At 53.3% G+C, this 15,848-nt stretch overlaps 7 protein-coding genes across 7 annotated transcripts; 3 read left to right on the forward strand and 4 right to left on the reverse strand.

Annotated features, from left to right (window-relative positions):
* Nucleotides 1-26: 26 nt before the first annotated feature.
* N0V89_001589 (uncharacterized protein) lies at nt 27-1,496 on the reverse strand (the record flags this gene model as incomplete). Its single annotated transcript, XM_056210400.1, has 1 exon — nt 27-1,496. The coding sequence occupies one exon, from the start codon at nt 1,494-1,496 to the stop codon at nt 27-29; it is 1,470 nt and encodes a 489-aa protein (XP_056077222.1).
* A 549-nt stretch (nt 1,497-2,045) lies between these two features.
* On the forward strand, nt 2,046-3,062 carry rrp4 (Exosome complex component rrp4; the record flags this gene model as incomplete). Its single annotated transcript, XM_056210401.1, has 1 exon — nt 2,046-3,062. The coding sequence occupies one exon, from the start codon at nt 2,046-2,048 to the stop codon at nt 3,060-3,062; it is 1,017 nt and encodes a 338-aa protein (XP_056077223.1).
* A 1,322-nt stretch (nt 3,063-4,384) lies between these two features.
* On the reverse strand, nt 4,385-6,064 carry N0V89_001591 (uncharacterized protein; the record flags this gene model as incomplete). Its single annotated transcript, XM_056210402.1, has 1 exon — nt 4,385-6,064. One exon carries the CDS (start codon nt 6,062-6,064, stop codon nt 4,385-4,387), a length of 1,680 nt encoding a protein of 559 aa, XP_056077224.1.
* Nucleotides 6,065-7,464: 1,400 nt separating this feature from the next.
* N0V89_001592 (uncharacterized protein) lies at nt 7,465-7,785 on the forward strand (the record flags this gene model as incomplete). The annotated part of the gene is made up of 1 exon (XM_056210403.1): nt 7,465-7,785. The coding sequence occupies one exon, from the start codon at nt 7,465-7,467 to the stop codon at nt 7,783-7,785; it is 321 nt and encodes a 106-aa protein (XP_056077225.1).
* Nucleotides 7,786-8,114: 329 nt separating this feature from the next.
* Nucleotides 8,115-9,103, reverse strand: N0V89_001593 (uncharacterized protein; the record flags this gene model as incomplete). The annotated part of the gene is made up of 2 exons (XM_056210404.1): nt 8,115-8,791; nt 8,845-9,103. The coding sequence occupies 2 exons, from the start codon at nt 9,101-9,103 to the stop codon at nt 8,115-8,117; spliced, it is 936 nt and encodes a 311-aa protein (XP_056077226.1).
* Nucleotides 9,104-10,321: 1,218 nt separating this feature from the next.
* On the forward strand, nt 10,322-12,149 carry N0V89_001594 (uncharacterized protein; the record flags this gene model as incomplete). Its single annotated transcript, XM_056210405.1, has 3 exons — nt 10,322-10,722; nt 10,775-11,927; nt 11,988-12,149. 3 exons carry the CDS (start codon nt 10,322-10,324, stop codon nt 12,147-12,149), a joined length of 1,716 nt encoding a protein of 571 aa, XP_056077227.1.
* Nucleotides 12,150-12,508: 359 nt separating this feature from the next.
* Nucleotides 12,509-15,125, reverse strand: N0V89_001595 (uncharacterized protein; the record flags this gene model as incomplete). Its single annotated transcript, XM_056210406.1, has 3 exons — nt 12,509-13,009; nt 13,064-14,605; nt 14,709-15,125. 3 exons carry the CDS (start codon nt 15,123-15,125, stop codon nt 12,509-12,511), a joined length of 2,460 nt encoding a protein of 819 aa, XP_056077228.1.
* Between the last annotated feature and the right edge of the window lie 723 nt (nt 15,126-15,848).

Here is a 15,848-nt window from a genome sequence, read left to right on the forward strand (position 1 = left end):
TGTGGTCATAACAAAGGTATCTTCTTTCACGCTGCGCTATCATACACAACCCTCGCTCTCCCCTCCATTGCCCGATCCAATACACTTTCCACCTGTTGTACAAGCCCCTTATCAAAGAACGCCACCCCCAGCTCCTGACTCGTAAACCAACTCGCGCGATCAAGATTCCCTGACCCTAACACCACAACCTCGCCGTCTGCGATCGTCATCTTCAGATGGCTTTGTTGTGGTTCACCGCCTTCCTCGCCACGTCCTTTGAGTCCGCCAATGGGCTCGAAGTACGAAATTTGAAGGCGGCCAAGCCGGGGCGGAGAGATGGCGGCTTCTTCATCAGTCGCAGGACGGCGCTGCCCCGCTACTATGTTCCGCGCAAGCTTCTTGTAGCGCTTGACAAGTGTCTTGACGCAGCGGGAGGTTGTAGTCCCGGCTGTGACGAGCTGCTCTAGTATCATGAGTCTTTCGGAGGTCAGTATCTGCACGTCTATGCCTCGTTCTAGAGCTTTTAGTATAGAGGTGAGGACGGGCGGTGCGGTAAGGTTTGGAGATTGTATGCGTATGCTTCTCTCCGCTTTGGCTAACAGCGTGAGGACAAAGGCGTTGAGTGGGGTTGGAGGCGCGGAGATCGCGGAGGATGAGGCGAAAGGATGGAAACGCGGATTCCGTCGGTGAGGGGAGGGGAGGAAGATTGTGGGGATTTTGGAGACAGTTGAAGGTTTCGATGCCGTGGAAAAGCGGGTGACGATGTGTCCGTGGTCGAGATTCTGCGTGTCTGTGGTGTCGGCCTGTCCGAGCTTGGAGTCATATGTTGTTGATGCGGGGAGGTCAGGCATATCCGTTCGTAACCAGAAATGTTTGTAGAACTTGACGAATTCCTCAACAGTAGAGCCGGTAAATGTTATAGCGCCTTCGAACCATTCTTCCCAGCTGATGTTGCAGGAAGGTAACACGACGGCTTTGCGATCGATGATCATGAACTTTGGGTGCATGACGGAGAAGGGTAGTATGAATATAGATTTGAGCTGAAGATCAAGACCGCCAAGTTCGCTCGGGTCTGGTAGTCCAAACTGCTTGGTCCATGAACTAGTTGAGTATATTTGGCCCGATATCGATTGCTTATGGAACAACTTCTGAAAGAGCGACGATGAAGAAAAACACAGGCGTACTCTGATCTTGTCTGTGCCGCGCCGTATCGCTTTTTCGGACAGCTTGCGCAAGAGCGCATTCAATGTTTCGAGGGTGGAGGAACGAGCCCAGAAGCAGGTCACCAGAATGAGCTCATGGTTCGTAGCTTCCAAGAGCGGTACAAGCGATCGGTAAATGGCGTCTCCAGTCCCGGTCATGAATGAGTCAACAGTGGACTCTGATAGCAGAGATCGTGGGTACTTGGCGTAGTAGTTCGGGTCATCTTCATGGTTGATGAGTGCTGCCTCATCCAAAACTCTGATAAATGGCTCTTGATAAGGTGATGGATTGGGAGTTGGTTTGGGTGGTGGCATGCTATCCTCGATTCCGATGGACTTCAAGACCGAAGGCCTTTGAAGAAGGGGGTTACTAATAGATCACATTAGTATTTGACCTTAAATGCGCGAGCTTATGACAATCATACTGGTGCAGGTAAGCTCAGGGATCCCCAGCTCATATACACTGCCCAGTGCAGTGTCTAGAGGTATTCTGCGATTCAAACAACAATTCTGGGAGTTTGTTGATGTTTCCACACCAGCCGTCAAGCGCCGACGTGTCACCTGATCTGTTTGGAGGATGATTGGAATTGATGCTGGATGAGATGACGTTGAATGAGGGTGGCACGGGTGGCTGATGCCGGACCTCCATCGCGCCCGCCCTTTGCACTAGGCTCTTTCCGCACGAAGCGTGCAAGGGTAGCTTGTACCAAAGGCATCCCGCCAAAATTTCGAGAGCTGCAACCCGACAGTCTTCACGCGCATCTCGCCGTCGCATACACGCCTCCACCGTTCGAAAGACACCTACAGTGGCACGCTCGCCCACTACGCAAACCTCCCGCACTCGCAACAGCGCCACTGTCCACAATGCCCATCACAATCCTCCCACCCTCTGCGCCGATCGCGACCGCGCACCTCAAGCATGAAGATTCGGATGAAGACATGAGCGACGACGACGGCCTTCCCATCCAGAGCGCAACCTCGATCGTGACGCCCGGCGAGACTGTAACATCAGACCCGCAATGGATGCGCGGCCACGGCACCTACGTCCCCGCCGAGACCACCACCATCATCTCCACTGTCGCCGGACACCTACACAAAACCAACAAGTTACTCTCCGTTCAGCCTCTCCGTGCACGCTACCAGCCCGAGATTGGCGACCTTGTCGTCGGCCGCATTGTCTCGGTCCAGACAAAGAAGTGGACGGTGGACATCGCGGCGCCCATGCTGGCGAGTCTGCCGCTAAGCGCAATCAACCTGCCCGGTGGTATCCTTCGGAGAAGAACAGCGGTCGATGAACTCAATATCCGGACGTTCTTCAGCGAGGGCGATTTGTTGGTTGCGGAGGTGCAGAGTCTCCACGGGGATAACACGGCGAGTTTGCACACGAGGAGTCTGAAGTATGGGAAGCTGAGGAACGGACTGTTCACTAGTCTCAGCGGGGCGGGCGGCGGGATCTTGTCAAGGAGAGGAGGTGTGGTGAGGAGCAAGAGGCAGACTTTCACACTGCAGACTTCGGCTGGGGAGATTGACGTTGTGTTGGGTGTCAATGGGTACATCTTTGTGTCTGCGCACAACAAGTCGAAGCAGGATGAGAAGGACGTTAGCATTACATCTTTGGAACAGGGCGTTTCGGAGACGCTGTACTCGAGTCAGAACGATGAGATCGAGCCTGGCGTTGCGAGAGAGATTACGAGGGTTAGCACGTTGGTCAAGGGGCTCGTGGCTTGCGGACGGCGCGTGGACGAAGATATGATTGTACGTGTGTACGAGGGTGCTGTGGATCTGGACGCAGAAGAGAAGGTCATGGGTAGTGCGGATCGAGCTGGAGGCGCGAAAGGAGTTGTGGAAGCAGTCCTGGGTCGCTTGGAGATGGGCGGGTGAAGAGGATCAACGGGTAGCAGAACGATCACAGATACATTCAGTACGGCATGGCCATATGCTGAAACATCTGAGCCAGAGAAGACGCTCGCAGCGGCGTCGGGCGGCCACACACCGCCGCACGGCTTGTTCTCGCATGCATAGCCTTCGAAGATAGCGAGACAAGTCTGGGCTACACGCCCAGCGAGCGAGTCATCGCCGCTTGGGCCGCGCGCCAGATTCCACTCAGGTAACATTGCCAATGGAACGCTATCCAATGCAAGTCTCCTCTCTTGTCTCAGGTACATATGACTTCTGGCACGCCATATGTCTCTCACCTCAACAGCTTCAACCTTACATTTTCGTCACGCAAGGCTCCATCCATCCTCCCCATCACCGCCCCCACCCGCCCTTCTATACCTGCCCCAAAATCCACACCTCTCCCCCTCCACGTCAAACCCTCTCTCCACCCCAGCGCCCCACTCCACACAACGCACACAAAGACACCCAGCAGCACAGCCGCTATAGCACCGAACACAATGCTCGCGATGATGAATGTAGAGATATGGTTGTCTGTGTCGATGGGGACATCGAGACTAAGCAGTAATTAGATTAATTGCATATCGTGGAGGAAAGAGGTGGTGGGGGTATTGGCGAAAAAACGTTAGGGTATGGTTAAGGAAGTAGAGAGATGTGTGATGGGAGACATACGGATCGGGGTCTGAGACGCCGTCGGGCGGTTGGGGTGGCATTGTGGAATGTCTCGAGATAGGCCTGAGGCTTGTGTTTGTGGAGTGCAATGGGTGTGAGTTGCTCGCGCACGTGTGCTGGCGGTTGGTGTTTCGAGGTGGGAAGGAGAGGCTTACGGGCTGCGGTGTAGAACGACACGTGGGCGCATGATGTAGAATTGTGATATAACGGTGTGTTTGCTCTTGGGCGTTTGATGGAGGAGAATTGAAGAATAGTGTTGTGTTACATTTGCTGGGGATGATAGTGATTGGGCCAGCCTAAGACGTGGAAATATTAGTAGGAGGGAGAGCAGAGGTAGATTTCTGTTATATTAGAAGGAAGCAGTATGTATTCGTCGCGCTATAGACGCATTACATCCCCAGCGATAGTAAAAGGCAAACCGCAGCCGTGCGGGCGCTCCCATTTCCCTGAACACCGATAGAAACCGCCCACTGCGCAATTACGTGCGCGAATTCATTACAAGAAAGGCCGCCATCAGAGACCCACACAAGTGGTGAACGGGAGTATCTGAGGCGGTTCGAGGTTACTTGTGCCATCAGGCGAGTCCAACGGCGCCGACTCAACCCCAAATCAGGGGAGTCAAGGACACCGCAACTCTAGCCCTCTAGCGCAAGTAGTCCCTCCTTCTCCAGCCTCCACAAATCTCCGCCCGCCTCCATTACTGCCTTCACGGCCGCCTGGCTCAGCTTTCTCCTCTTCTCCGCGGCCTCTTTTTCCCGTCGCGCTTTCGTCTTGGAACTCCCGCTCGGTGCCACGCCTGTTAGTATCTTCCTGCTGTCGTCTGGTGTGAAATTCACGAATCCACCGCCCAAAGATATACCCCGGGAACTAGCTTGAGCGGAGTGCTGGCTGGATCCTGAAGACTTGCGGCGGGATGCGGTGCGGTTGTGCGGGTGAGAAGAATGCCGGCGTCTGGTGAAGCGTGGTTGTGGGGAGAGAGAAGGTGAACGTGATGGCGGGTTGGCGGGTCCATGACCGATAGGAATTCCTGGAGTGGGAGGGTATACAGCGGCGTAGGGGGGCATATCGAAGGACGAGGCTGCATGAGGCATACCATTTTGGCTGTCGTTCATCTCTGGTGCATACCCGCCAAAACTCGCACTGTCGCATGAGATGCCCAGTCCTGTCACTGAGCTGGGAGATGTGCCAAATCCCATGTTTTGGCTAGCTGAGCGCGACTGCGGGCTTTGGTAGGTAGATGTTGTAGAGGGCCCGGTGACGGGTATGGAGTGTGTGTTAGGTCCACTCCACCAGCCGGTAGTCTTCGTGGTATTTTGAAAATTCGGAGATGAGGAAAATGAACCGAAGTCTACGTTTGGTGACTTGTCGGAGCTCCAGGCGCCAGCGGGTATCCGATTTGATGGGGGCGGGGTGTGCAAGGCTGAAAGAGCCGCATTGGTGATGTACGCGCCGGCCATCCCGTCGTTGGAAAATTGAAACGCATTTGCCATTCCATTTTGATCGACGGCTGGTGAAGGTTGAGGGGTGAGCTGGTAGTTCACAGAATGGATACCTGGTGAAGACCCCGCGTCGCCTGCCAGTGGAGAGACGGCGATGGTGTAAGGCTGAGGTTCACGAGGAAAGAAACCGGTCGAGTGTTCGTCCTGGATGAGCTTGGTCGATGGAGGTGGCGAATGGATGCCATTTGTTGGCATATGTAGATTGAAAGCCTCGGCCGCAGTGTCCAGTTTGCGAGTCCAGATGTCCTGGAAGCCTGCGCGGTAGGTCGAAGGCCGCATCATTCTGACGGTATTGCCCGCACTCGCGGACTTTTTGTGAGCAGTCTTATGAACTCCGTGACGGTCACGGATTGATCGGTCCGGACTAGACCTAGCCTTCCGAGTAGGCTTCTCAACTTGCACTTTTGGTGAGGAAGGCTGAGAAGCAGGCCGTGAATCGAGATGGTCCAAGATGAACAATTCCTCAAAACTGGACAATATTGGATCGCTCAAGCTAGCCTTGCCGTCGCTGTGAGGGTATACTGAGGAAGAATCGTTATCAATGAGGGGCGAGGCTACGTTTTGTTCCCCAAGTCGATGGATAGCCTTATGCCAAGCATCGCCCTCATTCGGAGTGCCCCAACTGGGCAAGGCTGTCGTGTCGCACGGGTTACTCCCGTTCGAGGAAGGCTCTTCGAAGAGATACGACAAATCGTCGGAGCTGGAAGGGGCCGTGGTAGCATCGCTATACTGCTGAAACAAGCCTGTCTCAACGGTTTGGTCAAAAAGTTGATCTAGGTCGATAGCCTCGATCTCTTTGTCGATGTTTGTCCGCATTGGGAAGCTGGTTGGCGCAAAGATGGATGACATGAAGGTGCTGATTTTCACGTGTTCTGGGAATACCAGGTAGCTGGGAGTGGGACGCGAAGCAAGTTCTGCGCGAGGGAGGCGAAAAAGAGCGTGTAAATGTGGCTATTGTACCTTGCAGGAGGCTGCAGCAACAACTGGGACGAACGCACCAATGGTACGAAAAGCAAACATGGTAAACAAATAGACGAACAAACCTATACTCGATATATACTGCTGCATGGTGGTGCATGGGTTTCTTGCCAGCCTCATCAGTTCCTGGAATGCTCGGTGCTATACTTAGCGAATGAATGAGGAATGGGTGTTGACATAAGCCGATATTTCCGGGACGGTTATACGGTTTGACTACTTTGCATAGTCTGTCTACAAGTCAACGGTCGGCTAGACTTGCGGGTGGCTGGGAATACTGAAGGTGTGGCGACGTGGGTTGCATGCCGCAAACAGCCGCTTTGCGGGTCTCCACGTTGCATTCCAGGTCCCAACCGCCTGTCACTCAGCAACCGCGGGGCACACAGCAGGACAATCCTCTTGCTAAGAAGCTTCCTGACAGCTCGGTAGCTGTGTGACAGGCGGGTGTCATACAGGAGATGGCAGTGACAGACAGCTGCAGTCACTGAAAGGAGTTTCATACGGCGAGCGGCCGTCGAAGCGCATCGACTTCCTGTTGCACTATCTCTTCATGAGGCATTTCTCTATCGAAGGCCGAAGCTGAGGTGGCTGGCGAATTTTTGGCCGCTGCTGTTCCAGCTGGGTGGAATGAAATGATTCCAGACCGCAAACAGTCGAATGCCCAAGCGAGTGGAAAGCAATACTTCGTATCGAGAGGATGAAAGTTTGAGACTATGACTCGATGGAGATGTAACCAGAGCTGACATACGATACGGAACGACCTGCGTGATGCGAGGTCCATGGTAATGGATGAAAGAGTCTGTTAACTGTGGGTGAGACTAGCCCAGCGGGTCCTCGAGGGGTCGTAATTGTGCTGTCGGAGGAGGCGAATCACGGTACTGTGCGTCATTGGGTAGCAGCGCTTGCCACAGTTAGCGCATGTCCCTGACAGGACTGTATTCCCGCATCGGTTCAACGGTTGATGTGACGGCAAGACCCGTAGAGGAGAGCGGAGGTTGGTGATGAATGGAGTGGTCGAGCGCACGGACCATGCCTGCTCCGTATCTCCACGACCGCTCCGAACGAGGGCATCACGTCTCCCAAACGCTTGGTGGGCGGCATCGACAGCACGAGGTTCACGACGCACAGCAGCACCCGCGCAAAGCTCTTTGGGTCGTACCGCCATCTTCTTTTTTGCTTTTCACGTTTTTTTATCGCACCGCATCGTACCGCGCATAGTCTAGCACCCGCAGGCCAGCACAATGGATCCCGACACGCCTGCCACGCCTGCCCCACAGCCCTCTATCTTCCGCTGGGTTCTGGGCTTCCTGATGGTCGGTGCCTGCTGGGGCCTTACGACACCCTTCATGCGCCGTGCAGCCATAAATTATACGCCTCCAGCACGGCCATCGCTCACAGACCCGAATAACTCGTGGCTGAAGAGGAAAGTTTTGGGGATATGGTGGGCGGTCATTGGGGTGCTCAGTCGGCCGGCGTATGCGGTGCCTTTCTTGTTGAATGTTACGGGGAGTGTCTGGTTCTTTATATTGATTGGACAAGCTGGTAAGTCTCAGAAGGCGTAGGGTGTGCACATCAACTGACAAAGGCAGAATTGAGTCTTACCGTGCCGATTACGAACTCGTTAGCGTTCTTGTTTACAGTACTGGGAGAATGGTGGGCAGAGAAGAAGGTCATAAGCAGAGGTAAGCTTTGTCACGCTATACATGGACGACCTGGGGCATGCGTGGTGGGACGAGTCAACCTAGGCTCCACGATTCACCAAGCCCGCTATCGTACAACAAGCTAACGACGAACAGATACATGGATCGGAATGGCCTTCGTGCTCGCTGGCATAGCATTGTGTGTTCAAAGCAAGTCATAGTCCATGCAATACCATTATCATCGCTTCGTACTACGACGCATTCAACCTCGAGAACCCCTTCTCCGGCGGTTGCAGCCAGTTCTTCTTGTCATACGCCTGATGCCCCTCGATAACATGAAACGTATAGATGAAGCGACTCTTGTCACTGCTGTTCTTCTCACTCCGATGCAGGATGTTGCCGTGTATCAGCACCAGGGTCCCTGCCTTGACCTCACCCATCGTATACTCCTCCTCATTCGACTCGCCGTTCGTTGCACCGTTCTGTTCCCGCTGGAGGGCCTTCGGGAATTGCGCACCTTCGTTATCGATAAAGCCCGTGCCTTCTGCGCCATCGTCCTTGCCTGTACGTACGAATCTCTTCGTGATAGGTGACCGCTTGTGGCTACCAGCTGCGAAGCTTAGACATCCGTTCTCTGCCGTCGCGTCCTCCAGCGCATACCACCAGCCGACTGCGCTCGGCGGATCTGTGTACAGGAACGTGCTATCTTGGTGTGGTCGGACCTCGGCGCCTATCTGTGGCTGCTTGCAGATGACCATTGACTGCAGGCATTGCGGGTCGCGGAAGCCGAGCGAGCGTGCGATGGCAGCGTTACGAGAGGAGAGCGACATGTTGCGGAACGAAGGCGAGAGTTCGTGTAGGTAGTGGCCAATCTTGTTGATCGCGCGTTTTTTCGGTTTGGTCAGCTCGCCGGACTTGTTGAATGCCTCTGCACATGTTGTCAGAGACGTATCATCAAGAGGGTGTGGAAGATCAGAATACCTTCTTCGAAGAAGAAGCGCACCTTGTCTCCAGACTCAAGGAAGTAGCTGTCTCCAACGTGTCCTTCGCCGTCGTCGCCTCCGGTCGCGAACTTCGTCATAGGATGATCGTCCAGCGAGAAGTCGTCCAGCATCTTGTTTGTATCCTGCAGCAGCTCCTTGACCGTCTCTTGCGACAAGGCGTCCGGAATGAGTAGGTAGCCATTGTCGTTGAAAAACGCGAGCTGTTCAGGCGTCAGACCTTCTGGTTGTGCTGCCATTTTGTGGTGTGTACTCGGGGCGTAAGAGGAGGGCAAGGATTGAAGACGACTATGTGAGATGTCTCACGCGATAGGAGCCGCAATTGGGCGTCGGAGACGGCCGTAGTGCTGCTTGGTTGCTTGTAAACGAGCCAGCGAGTGGGATGCGGTGCCCCGCCAAATGCCGCTTTGCCTCGGCTTGCCTCTTTCTGATAGTGTGTACCGTACCACTACCTCTTCAACTCCATTCCGTCACAGTTCGGGTATTGCTCACCCAGAAAGTAGAATCTGGCGGCATGAGACGAAGTTCCGCAAAGCTATTGTATTACTCAGGAATTTTCTGGGAATGTTGTGAAATCGCGCCGTTTGAGCACCTATGGTAGGTACAAAAGGGATGAAGGTAGGGGCAATTACCCAAAACACGCTGCTGCTGCTGCTGCTGCTACAATGTAACTCAGCTCACATTCTTAGGTCTGCTATGCTGTATAAAGATTTGCGACATTTGAGTGGTCGAAAAGTTCCACTTGCCGCACAACGAGCCAAGCTTGCTGAAGCTTCACTCTCGCTGTGGAATGTTCCCATATCAGGGTGCATTCTGCTTGTCGATCAGAGCATGGCACCGTACAATTCCGTTGTTGAGTTGCTGCTATGTAGTCTCAAACTGACCGTGGGGTTGTTTCGACCTGTATTGATATCCGAGGCCAATTTGATCTGCCAGCAAAAGCAATGCATACAAGAATGTAATTTTACTGAAAGCACAAAAAGTAGCCGCTCATAGACGGCTGTGATGTTCTGTCCCCATAGAGCGAAATACAGCGAGGTCCAATGTTGGCAAGCTACGCATAGTCGCGCTCTGTCCACTTCTTGGCCATGGGCAATTCCTAATGGAGACATTGATCATCCAATGTTCGGCCCCATCGACCCGTCATTATGGGGGCGAAGCCTCAGCCCTGTGCATTTAAGAGCCTCCAACGGAAGATTTGAACACTCTTTTCACTCGATTGGGAGTGTGATCGACAGGCTGCGCGAGGCTCATCAAGTATTCTTATTAGCACTAGTCTGAGCACGTCTTTCAGTTCTCACTACAGCGATGGACGCCTCAAGAGCATCATCCCGTATACGCATGCATCGCCTAGAAGGACGTCATGGCGCACTAAAATGCAGTTTTATGTATAAGAAGTATCAAGTCGCACCGTCAGTTTCATTCGGAACGTACAACAAAACCCACTGTCACTAATCATGCTATCCAAATCTTTCGCATGGAGCGCAGCATTCGCTGTCTCCTTCTCAACTTCAACTTCAGCTCTACCGTACGGTACAAGCAACTCGTCAGAGCCAACGCTGAAATGGGCTCCATGCGACCTACCCTTCGACAAGAACACCACAGAGGAGATTGCCGGTCCAATTGACTGCGCAACCCTCGAAGTACCGCTCGACTATACGGATCTTTCTTCCAACAACAACACATTGACACTGCAATTGATCAAGCAGTCAGCAACAAAGGAACCATTCAAAGGTACCATCATATTTAATCCTGGAGGTCCCGGCGGTTCCGGTGTTGAAGAGATTGCTACTAAGGGCCATGTGTATCGTGATGAAGTATTCAATGGACAGTACAACATTGTTGGATTTGACACACGGTAAGAATTATGCCCGCTTTACAACTAAAGTAGCAACTCTAACGATGTACAGTGGCACCGGACGCACAATTCCATTCGCGTGCGACGCTACCAAAGGCTCGAACACAACGACAAACTTCACATCGAATGCACACCCAATCAAGAACAATGATACCACCTTTGCTTCCGTGGATATGTGGAACTTCCTCGAAACCAAGGCCTGGGACGATGGGACGTGGTACGCCAGCTCATGCGCAAACACCGAGGGCATGGCTGACATTGGTCGCTTCTTGGGTACCCCATTCGTCGCTCGTGATATGGTTCGCATAATCGACGCATTGGACGAAGATGGCAAGCTACGGTTTTGGGGTCGCTCGTATAGCACCATTCTCGGACAAACATTCGCTGCCATGTTTCCCGATCGCATCGACCGCATGCTACTCGATAGCAACGTTCGCGCCAATGACTACTACAGTGGCTCATGGCTAACAGCTACATCCGGTACTGAAAAGTCACTTGAGAATTGGCTCCAGAACTGCATCGACGCAGGCCCTGAGCTATGCCCCGGCATTTCGAATTTCACCGGCGCGGACACCAAGGTGTCAGATATCATGGACGCACTGACAGAGGTCTTCCAAGAACTGGAAGAAGACCCCATCATCCTTCCTGAGGACTACCTTTTTTACCCGAGCTACTTCTGGTTCCGGCCAGGCGGATTCCCACTTCTGCAAGAAGCCAAGTATAACATTATGCGGTTCCTCTATCGCCCGGACCAAGCTTATGAGTTTCTCCTTCCGAAGTTAACGCAAATTCTGGCCAGAGACTGGGACTCTTACATCATCACCATACCTAAGAATGCGACTACTGCCGCCACCAACACCGCAGACGTCGAACTCCCCTGGTCATTGGGCGCCAATAACGTCCACGGCGTCAGCTGCTCGGACTCAGCGTTCCGCACTCAGAAGCCAGAAGACATGTATTCCATACTAGCAGCGCAGTCAAAGCAGGGCCCCTTCGCAGATGCCTTCTCGCCGCAGTTCTGGCCGTGCTCGCAGTGGCCATTCAAGGCAGCGGAGCAATATGAAGGAAACTTCGAGAGCATCAACACGAGCTATCCTATCCTCTTCGTCAACGGCGCTTACGACCCTATTACACCCCTTGATAAGGCTTGGGAGGTTGCGGCGGGCTTCCAGGGATCGGTGCTTTTGACGCACAAGGGGCAAGGTGTAAGTTTCCCTCCACTTGTTATGTTTCTTTGGGATACATCGGCTAATGTTTGAGTGTAGCATGGCTTCATGAGTCATCCTTCGAATTGCACTATCGAAGCGGTCCGTGAATACTTCTTCGAAGGAACGCTGCCTGCGAAGGGTACGGAATGCGAACCTAATGAGGGTATCTTTGAATATGCGGCGTCGATTGTGGGAGAGGGAAGTGGAAGTGGGGACTAGATGTGTTTTGCGCATGGTTTTGTACGATAAGAGAAAATTGCCACATGTAGTTCTGAAAGTTTTCAATATGGTTCGATACTTGTTCTTATTCTCACGTTAGGTCAGAATCTTCCAGCCCACTTCGTGCCAGTTCTCCTGCAGCAGCCCCAACGCACGTCACAGCAGGGACATACTGCATACGGTCTATCTTATTGTACATAGTCCCATCCCGCAAGAGATCAGAGTATCGCACCTTCACAGTCACACTCCAAACTCCAGTACAGCATATCACAATGGGAGAAAAATCAAAACTCCACATTAGCATCTACAAATACAAGGGTATCTATCTCAACATGCCTAGCACTCATACAGCAACACATCTACCACGGCTGCGAGAAAATCGTCGCCGTGTTGTACTTCGACTGCAGCGTCCTCAAGTTCGAGCAGAACTGCTTATCAGCCGTCGACTGCTTAGCCCTGCTCTGGCAATGCTTATCATCAAGCTCGTTAATGAAGTAGTTCATAACCTTCGCGTGCTTCGTCGTGGCGTCCGTCCACTTCGAGTCCATGAACGTGTTCCACTCCGTCAACAGGTTCTGGCTGACCCAAGGGCGGAATGTCTCGGTGGACGTGGTGCCCGTTACGGGGTCTGTCACGGTCTGCGTGCGCGTGTGGGTCGTCATGTCTGTATCGAGCTGGCCGATCATGGCGCCCATGCGCTCCTTTTGTTTCTTGAAGATTTCCTTGACCTTTGAATTCATGAGGTAGGTGCGTACACCCAGGAGGAGGCGCATGCGCTCGAGGACCTTGTCTCGATTCGACGTGACTAGTTTGTCCATGTCTGTCTTTGTCCAGATGTAGTCGTTCTTGTCGGAGAACATCTGCGGATCTCAGTCAGTATACAGAACAACGCATCGGCAGCAATTTCGGCTTACGTTGGACCTGGGAGTCGAGTTGATGTTCCTCTGGAGTCTTATCATCTCGGATTTGTACGCCGCGCCAAGAGTGTTGCCAGGGTACACGGTCTTAATGTGGTTCCACGGGGTGTAAGGGGCGCTGCTGTTGATCGAGAATTCCTGTCCTGCATCAAGACTCCAGGACTGGATCCAGTAGGTGCAGAAGTCGGTCTTGGTTCCATCAGGTTGGCTGGGGTCTGGGTGGTCGTACTTCTGGCCACCCTTGGCATTCAGCTTCTTGAAGAAGTCGGTAACTGTTTGCCATTCCATCACATGCTCGCTGTCGTACGTGTTACCAGTGATCTGCGGCTTGCCATCAAGCCACGAGTAATCACACTTGTTGTTCTGCTTAATGTACCCCCAGGAATCGGTATTGGCGTCAAGCTTGCCGTTTGAGGGATAGTCGTCTGATTGGAGGACGAAAGCCTCGTTTCCGGGGCTGGCGGAACACGGGTTTCCACTCTTCGGTGCACGCTTGTGTAAAAGGCTACGTGGGCTACGATGGCCGTCAATTCCACGAAGCCTGAGGATGTCTGCAACATCTGATACGGCATCGAGAGCATCCGCAAAATCGGCGTCAAGGTCTTCACCTCCTACGTCGGGGTTGGTGATAACGCAGGCATTCGTTGCCTCGCACGCCGGAGCGCCGGCGGTCTGCGAAGCACCGCGCCTCTGGACCACAGTACTTCCGGAGCCGCAAGATTCGGAGGACGAGGATGAAGAGGTCGTGGCGGTACCACTGGTCGCTGATGGGTCTGCACTGGATGTTATCGAAGGGTCAACACTATTTGTAGCTGATGGGTCGACTGAAGGTGTAGCAGAAGGGTCGACGCTGGCAGAAGGGTCAACACTCGTGGGTTGGACGTCGGTAGAAGCAGGGACATCGCTAGAAATAGGGACCTCGCTGGAAACAGGGACGTCTGTTGAAGCAGGGACATCGCTTGAGACTGGGACCTCGCTAGAGACGGGGACTTCGCTAGAGACAGGAGCATCAGTTGAAGCTGGGACATCGCTCGAGACAGGAGCGTCGGTTGAAGCAGGGACATCGCTGGAAACAGGAACATCGCTAGAGACAGGCGGAGCATCGGTTGAGGCTGGCGGAGCAGCATCAGACGTAGCAGGTGGAGCAGCATCAGACGTAGCAGGCGGCGCGTCCGCAGTCGTAGGGTCCGCGTTCGGCGCACTTGTAGCCGGGTCAGGTCCCTTAGTAGCTGGGTCATCGCCACCCTTCGTCTTCGGCTTATCCGGCACCGGATCAACGCTCTTGCAGTCTGCCTTGTTCTTCTTCTTGCACCCAATGCTCGTACCGAAGGAATCAGGAGATGTCAAGAGCACATCAAAGATGCTGTTGGGCCAGTTCGGATCGTCGATACCGCAGGCTTTGCCGACCCAGTTACCCATGGAGTCGGCGACATCGAGAGCGTTCTCGGTGAAGGACTTGACTGCTTCGACACCTCTGGCTGCTGCAGTGGCTTCCGCACCTCCGGGAATGAGATCGATGCCGACCTCGACAACGGACACCTGAACGATAAATCAACGAAGTTCAAGTGATCTGAAACTGGAAATCTGAACACAGCATTTCGGATGCTGGACAACGTGCCGTGGAGAATAATATGACACGTACCATGGCCGTCATGAAGACACCGCAAATGATTTCATCGAGCTTGCTCAACCCCTCGATAACAACGTCCAGAATAGCGGTAGCGATTCCCTCGACATCAGGGTTATCGCACTTGCACTTGCACGGAACGTAGACGTCGCCTGAGTCATCTTTACTGATGATACTCTGGTCGATGCCGTCGGGAAGGCTCATGCTCGCGTATGGCGTATGGTCGCATTCAGAGTAACCATGTCCGCCGTTGTTCTCGCAGTACTTAACGCATGTTTCGGCGAGTGACTTCCACGCGCCAGGTTTCTCGTAGAAGTATGCGCAAACACCCTGCTCTGTCCACGAAGCGGTAACTTCTGAGTCGGAGTTCTGCGCGAGGGCCGTAGGGAGGAGACTGCTGCTGAGGAGCAGCAGCGAAGCTGTGAATTTCATACCGGGAACGATGCGCACAAGTCCAAATGTAGATTTTAGGAAGAAAAATTGCGATTGAGAATGATGTGGGAAACGAGTGTATTGCTCCAACTGAGCCTCAAAGAGTGACTGTAAAAAAGAATGTCGTGTACGATAGGGAATGAGGCCACTGAGCGCCGTAGACAGAAGCAACAACGCCCTGACATCCTCCAATCTTTATGCCCAGCTCCCATCTGGTGATGTTCGCCCCCAATGCCCCTGCGCACATCCACCCGCCCCAAGTTCTCACATCGGATCGGACTCTTCAGGCGCTAGGCTGGGCCAAGTAAGCCTAATCTAAACTCCGCCCCATGCTTATGCGCGCACTCGCGACCTGAAACGACGATCGAGGATCCTTCTGTGGATTTTTTGGAATTGACGCCGCGCAATACTCCGTGAGTGGACGATGAAAGCACAGCCCTACAGCTTGTTTCGGGTTAGGGATGATGTTTAGGCACGCGCTGATGACTGCTACCCTGAGTTCGTATGTACAAACGGGGCCCTTCCGACTCTTACATGCGTGTCTCCATCGGAGAACATCTCCAATACCCACCGTCGGACTCTACAGTTTACAGCTTATATCAGAACTTTCTAGACTGCGACAGACAAGTGACTCCGAGTTTGAGCGAAGTATGTATTCTTGCCGTCGAAGCTGTATGAAAGCCTGGAGGTTTGAATTTGGCCCCACATTTGAATCTGCAGCCG

This window comes from Didymosphaeria variabile (genome assembly GCF_027946475.1).
Source record: "Didymosphaeria variabile strain IMI 356815 chromosome Unknown scaffold_1, whole genome shotgun sequence".
NCBI classification, from domain to species: domain Eukaryota; kingdom Fungi; phylum Ascomycota; class Dothideomycetes; order Pleosporales; family Didymosphaeriaceae; genus Didymosphaeria; species Didymosphaeria variabile.